The 13,380-nt window shown below is 42.1% G+C and overlaps 1 protein-coding gene across 1 annotated transcript in view; it reads left to right on the plus strand.

Moving 5' to 3' along the window:
* The window catches only part of LOC308249186 (zinc-regulated GTPase metalloprotein activator 1C), a 58,750-nt gene that overhangs the window by 13,740 nt on the left and 31,630 nt on the right, over positions 1–13,380 (plus strand). The window contains exons 3-4 of the mRNA XM_080670081.1: positions 1,091–1,187; positions 2,319–2,410. Of these exons, the coding sequence (XP_080526207.1) occupies positions 1,091–1,187; positions 2,319–2,410 (189 nt within the window). The remainder of the gene's footprint in view (positions 1–1,090; positions 1,188–2,318; positions 2,411–13,380) is intronic.

Below are 13,380 nucleotides of genomic sequence, written 5' to 3' on the forward strand. Positions count from 1 at the left end.
TTCTCCATTGTTAAGTATCAACTATATATATATATATATATATATATATATATATATACACACACACTAGTGGCCCAGTGCATGAATTCATGCACATTTAAAGGAAATTAATTAGAAGAAATATTTTAATATCGCTATTCGCCCTTTCTCTATAATAGAAGTCTCAGAGATGAAAGAAAATTAACAAAATGTATATGAAAATAATATATAAATTGATTAATAAATAACAACATAATATAACAACAACAAAGACATGATATATAAACAACAAAAACATGATATAAAAACAACACACATGATACAAAAACATGATATAAAAACATTGATAAAAACAATGACTCATAAATTGATTAAACTTATTCTCATATATCCCTGTATACCACATGAAGAGTAAAAACACTTTCAGAGTACCTGACTAATTTCCCTTGTGATGAAGTATTTACAACTTGAACTGTAACGTCACATGCTCTTTGAACTCGAGCAAAAGCAACATAACTGACAATGTCCCAAAATGGTTTCAGGTAGGAATATTCCTACTCTGTCTAGATTGGTGCCAGCAAGAGCTTTATATGTATTGCACATGCGCGAGTCAACATTTATTTTTAAACTAGTGGCCCAGTGCACGAAAATGAGTGCACTCAGGGAGTCCCTCAGCCTGGCCTGTGCCCTCTCGCAGTCCAGGAACCCTCAGGGAATGTCCGATTTATGGCTTAGGCAGACATCCTTAGTGCTGCCGTGGAGGCAGGAGCGGCTCCCGCCACCGCTTCTGTGCTCGCCAGCCATGAGCCCGGCTTCTGGCTGAGTGGAGCTCCCCCTGTGGGAGTGCACTGACCACCAGGGGGCAGCTCCTGTGTTGAGCGTCTGCCTCCCTGGTGATCAGTGCACATCATAGCAACCGGTCGTTCTGCCATTCAGTCAATTTGCATATTAGCTTTTTATTATATAGGACTGCCAGTGTGCATCATATGTACTGGCCAGTCATTCGGACGGTCGGACAGTCAGTCACTTAGCCTTTTATATATATATAGATATTTTTTTTTGGTTTGCTCATGAATATAATTTAAAGAGTACTTCTTGTTAATTATTTCAGGAAGTGCAGTGGAGAAATCCTTAGCTGTGAGCCAAGGTGGAGAGCTCTACGAAGAATGGCTGGAACTTAGAAACGGTTGCCTGTGCTGTTCAGTAAAGTGAGGAATGTGTTTACATTGTCCTTCTTGGTTTACTGTAAATGTTAACTGCTTATATTTCCAGCTTTGATTTTCTTAAGTAATTTTACTGAATTTACACATTCTGCTTCATTGTATTTTCAAACAGAAAATAGACTTAAAGTGTTTATTGCTATCTTATTTCTTTGTCTACATGCTCTAATACTTTGGTCCTTTTATTGAGTTTTTTTTTTTTTTATGTCAGGGTTTATTTAATCTCCGTAGTGCATAAAAGTCTTATTTTATCTGTGAAAAATGGCCTGAGTTTAGTAAGTTATTGGTCTTTGTTCTAAGACTTCATCCTCTAAAAACAAAAATGAATGACTACTAAAAAAAGAGAAAATCCTCACATTATTTTTCACCAGTTATAGTTCTTTCCAAGGACTATCTATTTTATTCACTAATATACCACAGAACTTAGAAAAGGATCTGACACATAGCAGTCACTCATGTATTTGTTGAGTGAATTAGGAAAATTAACAACTGCACTGTGAGTTTTGTATATTCTAGTGAATTAAATTTTCTCTACATCATTTACTACCTTAGGTGTTGGACTTTGAGTCAAATGTATTAACAAGGCTAAAGTCATAATAGGTTTTCTTAAACAACCAAAATGCATCCGTTAATTATTTTCTTGTACTTTTTATATTATAAGGAAAAAGGGAAATAAAAACCTAGTACTCTAATTTAAAACAGAGATAAATGGTATTTACCAGTAGTATCCTTTTAGCTGTTATATTAAACTACTGTAATTCATAAATTTTATTATTATTTGCAATGTTGATTTTTTTCAAAAGACATACAAATAATAGGTTCTGACTTATTTTATAGTCAGGTATAGTAAACATTTCCTCTGCTTTTAATTTTAGTAAAATTAAGTATTAACTTATCATGTATCTGATTTTTTTTTATTTATCAGTATATATGCATCTATTTTTTCCCTTCACTGGTAAATATTGGATGGGCATTTTGATAGAAGTTTGGAATTGAGTTAAATTTTCACATGCCTAAAGATATTTTGTCTCAGATTGCTGAATATATTTTTAAATTTTTGTAATGTTTGCTTTAAAATATTCAGGTCAATACCTAATAGTATATTTTGGTATTCTCCAGGGATAATGGCCTTAGAGCTATTGAGAATTTGATGCAGAAGAAGGGGAAATTTGATTACATACTGCTAGAGACCACAGGATTAGCAGATCCTGGTAAGAAACAACATTATTAATAACTATAATATAGTTCTTATATATTTTTAAATAAATATACTAGAGAAATCTCTAAAATGAGTTTTAAAGCTTTATTCTAGATTTAAAAACATTTCTTTGGTTAAGAGAGGAAAAGTATGTGTTGTCATGTTCTTTAGAAGATGAATCATGATGAAAGTACTTAGTACTTTTAATCTGAAAATAGAATTTGAAGTTTTATTAATTGTTTTAGGGTTTTTTAGTAGAAACAAAAATTGTTAAAAATATAGAAATTTAGGAAAAATTGGGATATTCTACTTTTAAGTTTATATTTGATTAGTTATACTCTCCCAAGATATTACTAGTATTTCTGATTATTTTCCAATCCAGTTTTCTTAGAGGGTCATTTATAGCTACTCAAGAGCTTTTGGATTCTAATTCTAGCAATACTTATTCCTGTAAATTATTGTTAGCATTTTGTTTTTCTGCTACTAAACTTAAAATAATTTTGGAGGTAAATCTATAATAATAAAAGGGTAATATGCTAATTAGACTGGAAGTCATTCTGGACATCCTTCCGGACGAAGCCAGGGCCAGAGGGAAGCCCGGGTCCCAGGTGCCGGCAGGCCGCTGGAGGGAAGCCAGCCCGGGTATCTGGATGCCAGAGGGAAGCCGGTGCCGGCAACCAGAGGAAGGAAGGCCTACTCTTACATGAATTTCATGCATTGGGCCTCTAGTATTATTATAAGGTGGAGAGTTAAATCAGGCCTTTCTTCTGGTGTAGACTGATTATTCATGAAATTTTTACCTTTGAATGGAATTATATATAAACTCATCTAGTGAAAGCTACACAAAGTCGACCTGTTTTTGTCAATGAGTTTGTTTCCTTCTTACCCAAATAACTTTTTAAAAGTATATATGTTTTATTTTTTTAGAGAGAGAGAAACATTGATTTGTTGCCTCCCATTCGCACCCAACGTATGATCAAACCAGCAACCTAGGTATGTGCCCTGCCCGGGAATCTAACCAGCAATCTTTTGGGGTATAAGATGATGCTCCAACCAACTTAGCCACACTGGCCAGGGTTCCCAAATAACTTTTAGGTAACATTTTTATTCCTAGTTTGCAGAATCTTTTCCAAGTCCAACTCATACCATTTTGTTTTGTAAGTCTGGTCCATACCATTCTTTCTTTTTTAAAATTTTTATTTAATAAATCTTTATTCAGATTATTACAATTGTTCCTCTTTTTTCCCCCCATATCTCCCCTCCACCTGGTTCCCACCCCACCCTCTGCCATTACTTGCCCCCCACTATCCTCATCCATAGGTGTACAATTTTTGTCCAGCCTGTTCCCACACCCCCCACAACCCTTTCCCCAAGAATTGTTAGTCCACTCCCTTTCTATGCCCCTGATTCTATTATATTCACCAGTTTATTCTGTTCATCAAATTTTTTATTCCCTTGATTTTTAGATTCACTTGATAGACATGTATTTGTTGTTCATAATTTTAATCTTTACCTTTTTCTTCTTCTTCTTCTTAAAGAATACCTTTCAGCATTTCATATAATACTGGTTTGGCGGTGATGAACTCCGTTAGCTTTTTCTTATCTGTGAAGCTCTTTATCTGACCTTCAATTCTGAATGATAGCTTTGCTGGGTAGAGTAATCTTGGTTGTAGGTTCTTGCTATGCATCTCTTTGAATATTTCTTGCCACTCCCGTCTGGCCTGCATAGTTTCTATTGAGAAATCAGCTGACATTCGTATGGGTGCTCCCTTGTAGGCAATTAACTGTTTTTCTCTTGCTGCTTTTAATATTCTCTCTTTGTCTTTTGCTCTTAGCATTTTAATTATGATGTGTCTTGGTGTGGTCCTCTTTGGACTCCTTTTGTTTGGGGTTCTGTGTGCTTCCTGGACTTGTAAATCTATTTCTTTCACCAGGTGGGGGAAGTTTTCTCTCATTATTTCTTCAAATAGGTTTTCAGTATCTTGCTCTCTCTCTTCTTCTGGCACCCCCATAATTCTGATGTTGGTACGCTTGAGGTTGTCCCAGAGGCTCCTTACACTATCTTCAAATTTTTGGATTCTTTTTTCTTTTTGCTTTTCTGGTTGAGTGTTTTTTGCTTCTTTGTATTTTAAATCTTTGACTTGATTCTTGCAATCCTCTAGTCTGCTGTTAGGTCTCTGTATAATATTTTTTATTTCAGACAGTGTATGTTTAATTTCTAGTTGGTCCTTTTTCATATCCTTGAGGGTCTCGCTAAATTTATTGGCCTTTTCTTGGAAATTCTTGAAAAACCTTATAACTGTGGTTTTGAACTCTATATCCAGTCGTTTGCTTTCCTCCATTTCTTTCATATGTGATCTGTTTCTTTGTCTCCACATTTTCGCTGCTTCCCTGAGTTGGTAGAGTATCTTTGTGTGGTAGGTGTTCTATAGGGCCCAGTGGCTCACCCTCCCCCAGTTACCTGAGGTGGACACTTTTGGTGCACCCCTTTGTGGACTGTGTGCACAGCCTTGTTGTAGTTAAGTCTTTTTTTTTTTTTTTAAATATATTTTATTGATTTTTTACAGAGAGGAAGGAAGAGGGATAGATAGTCAGAAATATCGATGAGAGAGAAACATCGATCAGCTGCCTCTTGCACACCTCCTACTGGGGATGTGCCCGCAACCAAGTTACATGCCCTTGACCGGAATCGAACCTGGGACCTTTCAGTCCGCAGGCTGACGCTCTATCCACTGAGCAAAACCGGTTTTGGCTGTAGTTAAGTCTTGATTGTTGTTGGTATCACTGGGAGGAATTGACCTCCAGGCCAATTGGCTGTGAAGGATCAGTTGTGTCTACGCCAGGAGAACTTCTGAGCTGGAGACACCCTTATGAGACAAGACTTGCAAAATTGCAAAAGCCTCTGTGCTCAGCTTGGATGGGGCAGTGTCTCAGGGTGGAGCAGACATCCTTGGCTTCCCGTCAGCCCTGCCCTTTGAGGCCCCTGGGTCTCAGTGTCCCTCGGTAATCACTGTAAGCACCTCTGAGAGAAAGCCGCCCTCGAGTTTCATCCACTGCCAGACAGTCCAGTTTCTCCCCGAATGAGTCTGTGTTCCCAGAAACTCACCCGGAACTGGAGTTCCGCACAGTCGGGAGCTTCTGTCTCCCTCCAGCTTTAGAAAGCCAGCCGCACACTCAGCCGCCCATGCACTCAGCAGTCAGTCCTCTCTGCACGCGTGTGCCTCGGGACCTCTGCCTCCGCAGCTCCCTTGAGTCTCAGTGTACTTTCTCTTTTCCTGACAGTCCAGTTTCTCCCTGAATGATCTGAGTTCCCAAAAACTCACCCGGAACAGGACTTCAGCGCCGTTGGGAGCTTTTGTCTTCCTCCCGCTTTAGAAAGCCAGCCGCGCACTCAGCCGCCCGTGCCCTCAGCCCCCCGTCCTCTCCGCACACTCGCGCGTCTCTAAACCTCAGCCTTTTGCAGCTCCTCTGATTCTCAATGTGCTTTCCTCTTTCCTTCTAGTTGTAGAATTTCCACTCACCCAGCTTTCCTGTGGTTCTGGATGGTGTCCATTTTGTCTTTTAGTTGTAGTTTTGATATTGTTGTGCTAGGCAGCAGTTTAGGTGTTTACCTATGCCACCATCTTGGTTTCCCCATTATTTCTTTTTGCTCTGGATCTGTGGCATTGGACCATAAAACTATATTAAAGTAAGGTTTTAAATTAATTTATTAAAAGGGTCATAATTGGAGAGAAACCAAGTGGCAGCATAGGTAAACACCTAAACTGCTGCCTCACACAACAGTTTCAAAACTACAACGAAAGGACAAAACGGACATCATCCAGAACCACAGGAAGGCTGGCTGAGTGGAAATTCTACATCTTGAAGGAAAGAGAAAAGCATACGGAGACTCACAGGAGCTGCGGAAAGCAGAGGTACTCAGGCGCGCGCACGCGGACAGCGCTGGCAACTGAGTACGCGTTTGGCTTTCTCAATCGGGTGGGAGACGAAAGCTCCTGACTGCTCTGAACTCTAGTTACGGGCGAGACTCTGGGGACCCAGACTCATACCGGGAGAAACTGGACTGTCTGGCAGCGGGTGAAACTCGAGGGCGGTTTTCTCTCAGAGGTGCTTGCAGCGATTACCGAGGGACACTGAGACCCAGGGGCCTCTTAGGGCAGGGCTGACAGGAAGTCATTGCTGTATGCTCTGCCCTGAGATCCCGCCCCACGAAGCTATAGTTGTTGTCTCCGCCCTGAGACTCTGCCCCATCCAAGCTGTGTGCAGAGGCTTTTGCATGTAAATACCTGGTCCTTTGAATTTTAACCTTACCTAACAAACTGCAGCTGAGTCAGTGAAACCCAGAACATCCAAAAGAAGGCCCAAGGCCCTGCAGCAGATTGCATTGCTTCACAGCTGGGCCTCATCTGGGCACCTCCAAAACCCAAACAAAGAAGAGAAATCTGCAGATCTCTCCCAAGCTCCTGCTTGGTGGCCTCAGGCAGAGGCTATATTAGCACCTCCAAGAGCCAGTGTATCCAGGGGTCAGAGTGGAACCATCAAGATTAAAACTCTTCAGATCCATAAGGGACACACTCAGGGGGTAGACTCAGTGAGCACCAAAGCCCCACTGAAGCAACTCTTGTCTCATAGGGTGTCTCCAGCACAGAAGTTCTCCCAGCATAGACACAGCTGATCCTCACAGCCAATTGGCCTGGAGGTCAATTCCTCCCAGTGATACCAACAACAATCAAGGCTTAACTACAACAAGACTGTGCACACAGCCCACAAAGGGGTGCACCAAGAGTGTGCACCTCAGGTAACTTGGGAGGCTGAGCCACTTGGCCCTATAGGATACCTAGCACACAAAGCCACTCTATCAACTCAGGGAAGCAGCCAAAAAGTGGAGACAAAGAAACAGATCACAAATGAAAGAAATGGAGAAAGGAAACGACTGGATATAGAGTTCAAAACCACGGTTATAAGGTTTTTCAAGAATTTTCTAGAAAAGGCTGATAAATTTAACAAGACCCTCGAGGATATGAAAAAGGACCAACTAGAAATTAAGCATACACTGACCGAAATAAAAAATAATATACAAAGATTCAACAGCAGCCTAGAGGATCTCAAGAATCAAGTCAAAGATTTGAAATACAAAGAAGCAAAAAACACTCAGCCGGAAAAACAAAAAGTAAAAAGAATCCAAAAACTTGAAGATAGTGTAAGGAGCCTTTGGGACAACCTCAAGCGTACCAACATCTGAATTATGGGGGTGCCAGAAGAAGAGAGGGAGCAAGATACTGAAAACCTATTTGAAGAAATAATGACCAAAAACTTCCCCTACCTGGTGAAAGAAATAGACTTATAAGTCCAGGAAGCACACAGAACCCCAAACAAAAGGAATCCAAAGAGGACCACACCAAGACACATCATAATTAAAATGCCAAGAGCAAAAGACAAAGAGAGAATATTAAAAGCAGCAAGAGAAAAACAGTTAATTACCTACAAGGGAGTACCCATACGATTGTCAGCTGATTCCTCAACAGAAACTATGCAGGCCAGACGGGAGTGGCAAGAAATATTCAAAGAGATGCATAGCAAGAACCTACAACCAAGATTACTCTACCCAGCAATGCTATCATTCAGAATTGAAGGTCAGATAAAGAGCTTCACAGATAAGAAAAAGCTAACGGAGTTCATCACCGCCAAACCAGTATTATATGAAATGCTGAAAGGTATTCTTTAAGAAGAAGAAGAAGAAAAAGGTAAAGATAAAAATTATGAACAACAAATACATATTTATCAACAAGTGAATCTAAAAATCAAGTGAATAAAAAATCTGATGAACAGAATAAACTGGTTAATATAATAGAATCAGGGGCATAGAAAGGGAGTAGACTGACAATTCTTGGGGAAAGGGTTGTGGGGGGTGTGGGAAGAGACTGGACAAAAATCATACACCTTTGGATGAGGACAGTGGGGGTGTGTGGGTAAGGGCAGAGGATGGGGTGTGAACCGGGTGGAGGGGAGCTATGGGGGGAAAAAAGAAGAACAATTGTAATAATCTGAACAATAAAGATTTATTAAATATAAAAAATAAAATAAAAGGGTCATAATTGTTTAAAAGAAATATTGTAGTATACTGAAGGCCCAAATGTAATAAATGGTATTATACTTAGAAGTATTATATAATAACATTGCCCTCATGTTTTCAAACTATTATTGAATGGGCTGTTTTGGTCCTTATGGAATGCCTAGGTTTTTTATACATTTCATACATTTCCAATAGGTTTGACCAATGATACAACTTGAATTAGTACACTAGTGTTAAATATTAAATTTACCTAAATCTAGAAAGATAGGAAAATATATACCTCTTTTTAAAATAGCAAATATCAGTATCTTTCATTGTAACACTAGAAAAACTCTTGTAACTTTTTTTTGAAAATGAGGTCTATGTGACATTCTTTTATTTTTATTGATTTCAGAGAGGAAAAGGGAGGGAGTGAGAGATAGAAACATCAGTGATGAGAGTGAATCATTGATTGGCTGCCTCCTCTATGCCCCCTACTGGGTATCGATCCTGCAACCTGGGCATGTTCCCTTGACTGGAATTGAACCCAGGACCCTTCAGTCCATTGCTGATGCTCTATCCACTGAGCAAAACTAGCTAAGGGCCTCTTGTAACTTTTCTTTGGAGTAAGTGAGTTTAATAAAACATGGTTCAGCTTTTCAGAGGAAAAAAGAAAAGTTAAAGATCTCAGATAAAGCTTTTGTACAAATTATAGATATTAATGGGTTAATGTTTGTTCTAACTTTTTAGAATAATGATTTTTAATGTTTGGGTAAAAATTAAACATTATTTTTAAAAATTAAAGAATACCTAAGAAAATATGAAGTTTAAAATAAAATCATGCTATGTTTCAGTACATTGAAATTCAAGTAGGTAAATTTCATTCCCTGGATTTCTCTGTGCCAAGCTACTCATTATGGTTGAATGATAGTATTGGCCTCAGGAGCTTGTTACAAGAGCAGATTCTTTTTTTTAAATTTAATACTAGGGGCCCAGTGCACTAATTCGTGCATCTTGAACTGTTGGCCGCGAGGCTGCGGTGGGAATGGGGGCAAGTCTCGGCCCATCCTCCGCGCCTCTGCCCGGCCCCTCCCGCCATGGCCCCCGGTCTCCTATCTGCTGGAAGCTCCACTCCCACTGCTGCCACTCCCACACGCTGATGGCACCAGCCCTGCTTGCACCCGCTGATGGCGCCGAGTGATTGGAGCCGTCACCAGCAGTGGGTGCAAGCGAGGCTGTCACCGGCAGAGGGTGCAAGAGGTGGCTGCCGGCCCCAATTGCTCCTCAGGAGCTGGGGGAGGTGGAGAAACCCTGAGGGGCGATAAGGGCCAGCAGCCGCCGCTCCCACCCGCTGACAGCGCCAAGAGATCGGGGCCAGCGCTGGGCACCGGCAACAAGTGCAAGTAATGGTTCCGGCGCTGGCAGCGGGTGCAAGCGGGGCCGGTGCTGGCAGCGGGTGTGAGCACCAGGCAGGACTGCGGTGTGCGGGAACAAAGAATTTTCAGTAACCACCAGAGGCTCGCCCTGATAACAGTGACCGGCGCCCCATTTTGGACTGGCGCCCCCACTCATCTGCTCCACTATCCTACTGAGGCCAATGCCCACCATGTTCCGCACTCTGCTGCCTGCTGCCGATGCCCGCCATGTTCCACATGTGCCTCCTGGTGGTCAGTGTACGTCAAAGCAATTGGTTGTTCGGTTGTTTGGTTGTTCCGCTGTTTGGTCTATTTGTATATTAGGGTCTTCTATGTATAGATATTTTTATTGATTTCAGAGAGGAAGGAAGAGGGAGAGAGAGAAATATCAATGATGAGAGAGAATCATTGGTTGGCTGCCTCCTACACACCCCCTACTGGGGATCAAGCCCTCAACCAGGGCATGTGTCTTGGACTAGAATTGAACCCGGAACGCTTCAGTCCGCAGGCCGATGCTCTACCCACTGAGCCAAACCAGTTAGTGCCAAAAAGAGCAGATTCTTGAACCCTATCACAGATCTACTGATTCAGAATCTCTAAGGGCGGGGCCTAGCAACCTCCAGGTGATTCTTATCTATAAATATAAAAACCAAGTGACCAGAATTACTGGAATGACTGGAATGCACTGCGGCGGCCAACTGGCCCAATCAGGGCCCAAACCTCCCGTGGCCCCTCCCCCAGGCCAGCCACACCCCTGATTGTCTCCCCCCCCCCCACCCAGATCGGGGCGGGGCTGGCCCGCCAACCTCCCAGTCCCTTTCCCGGCCAGCAGGCCCTGATTGCCTGATTGGGGCCAGGAACCGGGGGTGGGTGGCGGCAGACATGGGTGGTGAGGGAAGGAGGAGGGGGGGAGGCGGGGAATCTGATCACCAGCCAGGCCTAGGGACCCCACCCATGCATTATTTCGTGCACCGTGCCTCTAGTAAATTCATATGTCTGGCAAGCCCTGTTCTATGCACTTCTAAAAACTGTATAAATATGCAGAAATATTTTATAAAATGGGATCTCATTCCTTGTGTTATTCTGAAATAACTAGAGGCCCGGTGCACAAATTCGTGCATGGGTGGGTTCCAGCCGGCCTCACCCCCGATCGCTGTGAGGGGGGCCGTTTAGAGGAGGGGCCTTTCAGGGGGAGGGTCTGCAGGTAGTTGGAGGGCTGGCCCCGCCCCCTGGTCAAACTCCTGGTCAAGGGGATAATTTGCATATTAGCCTTTTATTATATAGAATTATTTAGTTTTACTTGAATTTAAAAGAAGTGAAGGAATTGCTGAATATCAGGTAAATGCTTCTTGATTGCAAGAGACGTGAATTAAGTAAAAAGAAAAAGATTTTATTTTTTTTTATTATTATTTTTTTAATATATTTTATTGATATTTTACAGAGAGGAAGGGAGTGGGACAGAGAGTTAGAAACATCGATGAGAGAGAAACATCAATCAGCTGCCTCCTGCACACCTCCCACTGGGGATGTGCCCGCAACCAAGGTACATGCCCTTGACCGGAATCGAACCCGGGACCCTTCAGTCCGCAGGCCGATGCTCTATCCACTGAGCCAAACCGGTTTAGGCAAGAAAAAGATTTTAAAGAACACAAACAAATTGGACAAGTTGTTTTTTAAACTACAGATTTCAATTTTGAGAGCATTACTTATTGGCTCTCTGGAATAGAAGATGAGGGAATTAACCCCCTTTAACTTTTTTTCCACCTCCTGTTTTGGGTTTATTGTATTCTGTGCTATGTTGTCAAGATTTCTAATATTTATATTCTGTCCTCCTTTGTTTAGTTTTCTGTTTAAGCAGTTTTAGTCCTCATTACCAGTATTGTGGCTTCTCATTCCTTTGTTGATCATTCTCTTGATTGACTGAATTTCATGGTCAGGTAATCTTTTCAAACTATAGGTGCTGTATTCCCTGAGTTTTTGCATACTTAATTGCTTGAGAATACTTGTGTTTTGTTTTTCTACTTGAGGGATTTCTTGGCTAGCTTCAAGATTTTCAGATCACAATTTCTTTCCCTCAGAATTTAACAAATGTAGTTCCAAGATCTCAGTATGTTTTGATTAGTTGAATTTCCTTGTTCAGTATTTTCTTTTTATTTCATGATGAAGGATTTTTGAATGCTCTATTTTTCGAGTTTCCATGCTTGTTGTTTCCTTTAATGTTTGAGAATGTCTGCCTATTTTATTCTCAAAAGACTACTTGGCTGAAGGCAATATTTTCAGGGAAAATTTTCATTAGAACTTTCTGATCATTATCCTAATATATAAAAACCCTGGATTGTAACGACCAGTAATGACTGGAGGCTGACCAACCGGAAGCAAGCAGTTAGGGGCAATCAGGCAAATCAGGCAGGCAGGCAGAGGGGTTAGGGGTGATCAGGTAGGCAGACCAGTGGTTAGGGGTGATCAGGTAGGCAGGCCAGTGGTTAGGGGTGATCAGGTAGGCAGACAGCCCCTCGCTGGGCTGGCCCCGCCCCCAAGCAAGCAGTTAGGGGCAATCAGGCAGGCAGGCAGAGGGGTTAGGGGTGATCAGGTAGCAGACCAGTGGTTAGGGGTGATCAGGTAGGTAGACGAGCGGTTAGGGGAGATCAGTTAGGCAGACAGCCCCTTGCAGGGCTGGCCCCGCCCCCCCAGCAAAGAAAGAGGGAGGCCCAGGCCAGCCAAGCCATTGCACCCCAGCCTGTCGCCTGCAGAGGGAGGCTACCGGTGGCAGGGGAGGGGGGATAGTGCTGCACAGATGGCAAGCAGTGGCAGTACAGGGATGGGGCCAGCTGCCTGCAGCCCAGGGAGGGAAAGCCCTGATAGGCCCTGATCTCAGGCCAGGCCTAGGGACCCTACCTGAGGGGTCTTGGATTGTGAGAGGGTGCAGGCCGGGCTGAGGGACCTCCCCACCCCGAGTGCATGAATTTTTGTGCACCAGGCCTCTAGTTTTATTATATTGGGGCAATGAATGTTGCTGTAGAAAAGTTGGGGTTTTTTTTCTGCCTCCTTGAAAGTGACTTGAATTTTTGAAGTTCAGTAATATACTCTACTCATTTTACTTATATTTGGTTTTTTTCTCCTGAGCTCCAGTTTGAAAACTGGGTATTGTTCGGAGTAGGGGGAAAGGGGAGACTGAGAGTGCCAGATGGACAATGTGACTTTTAGGCTCAGCTCTCTGGAAATCCAAGTGCTTTTAATTTTTTTTTTATTCCTTGCATTGCTGAATTCCAGTAAATTAGTGAATAATATACCACAATTTGTTTATCCACTTAGATTTTTATTAAATTTATTTGGGTGATGCTGGTTAATAAAATTTTACAGGTTTCAGATGGACAGTTCTGGAACACCTCATCTGTACATGGTATTCCCAAGTCTCCGTCCATCGCCATTTATCGCCATGCACTCCCCTCCTGGTTTTGCTCTAATTAGTTATGAATATATATCGCATACCTTGTGTGGGGACATCCTTGAGCTTGA

This window comes from Plecotus auritus (genome assembly GCF_963455305.1).
Source record: "Plecotus auritus genome assembly, chromosome: 5".
Lineage (NCBI taxonomy): Eukaryota > Metazoa > Chordata > Mammalia > Chiroptera > Vespertilionidae > Plecotus > Plecotus auritus.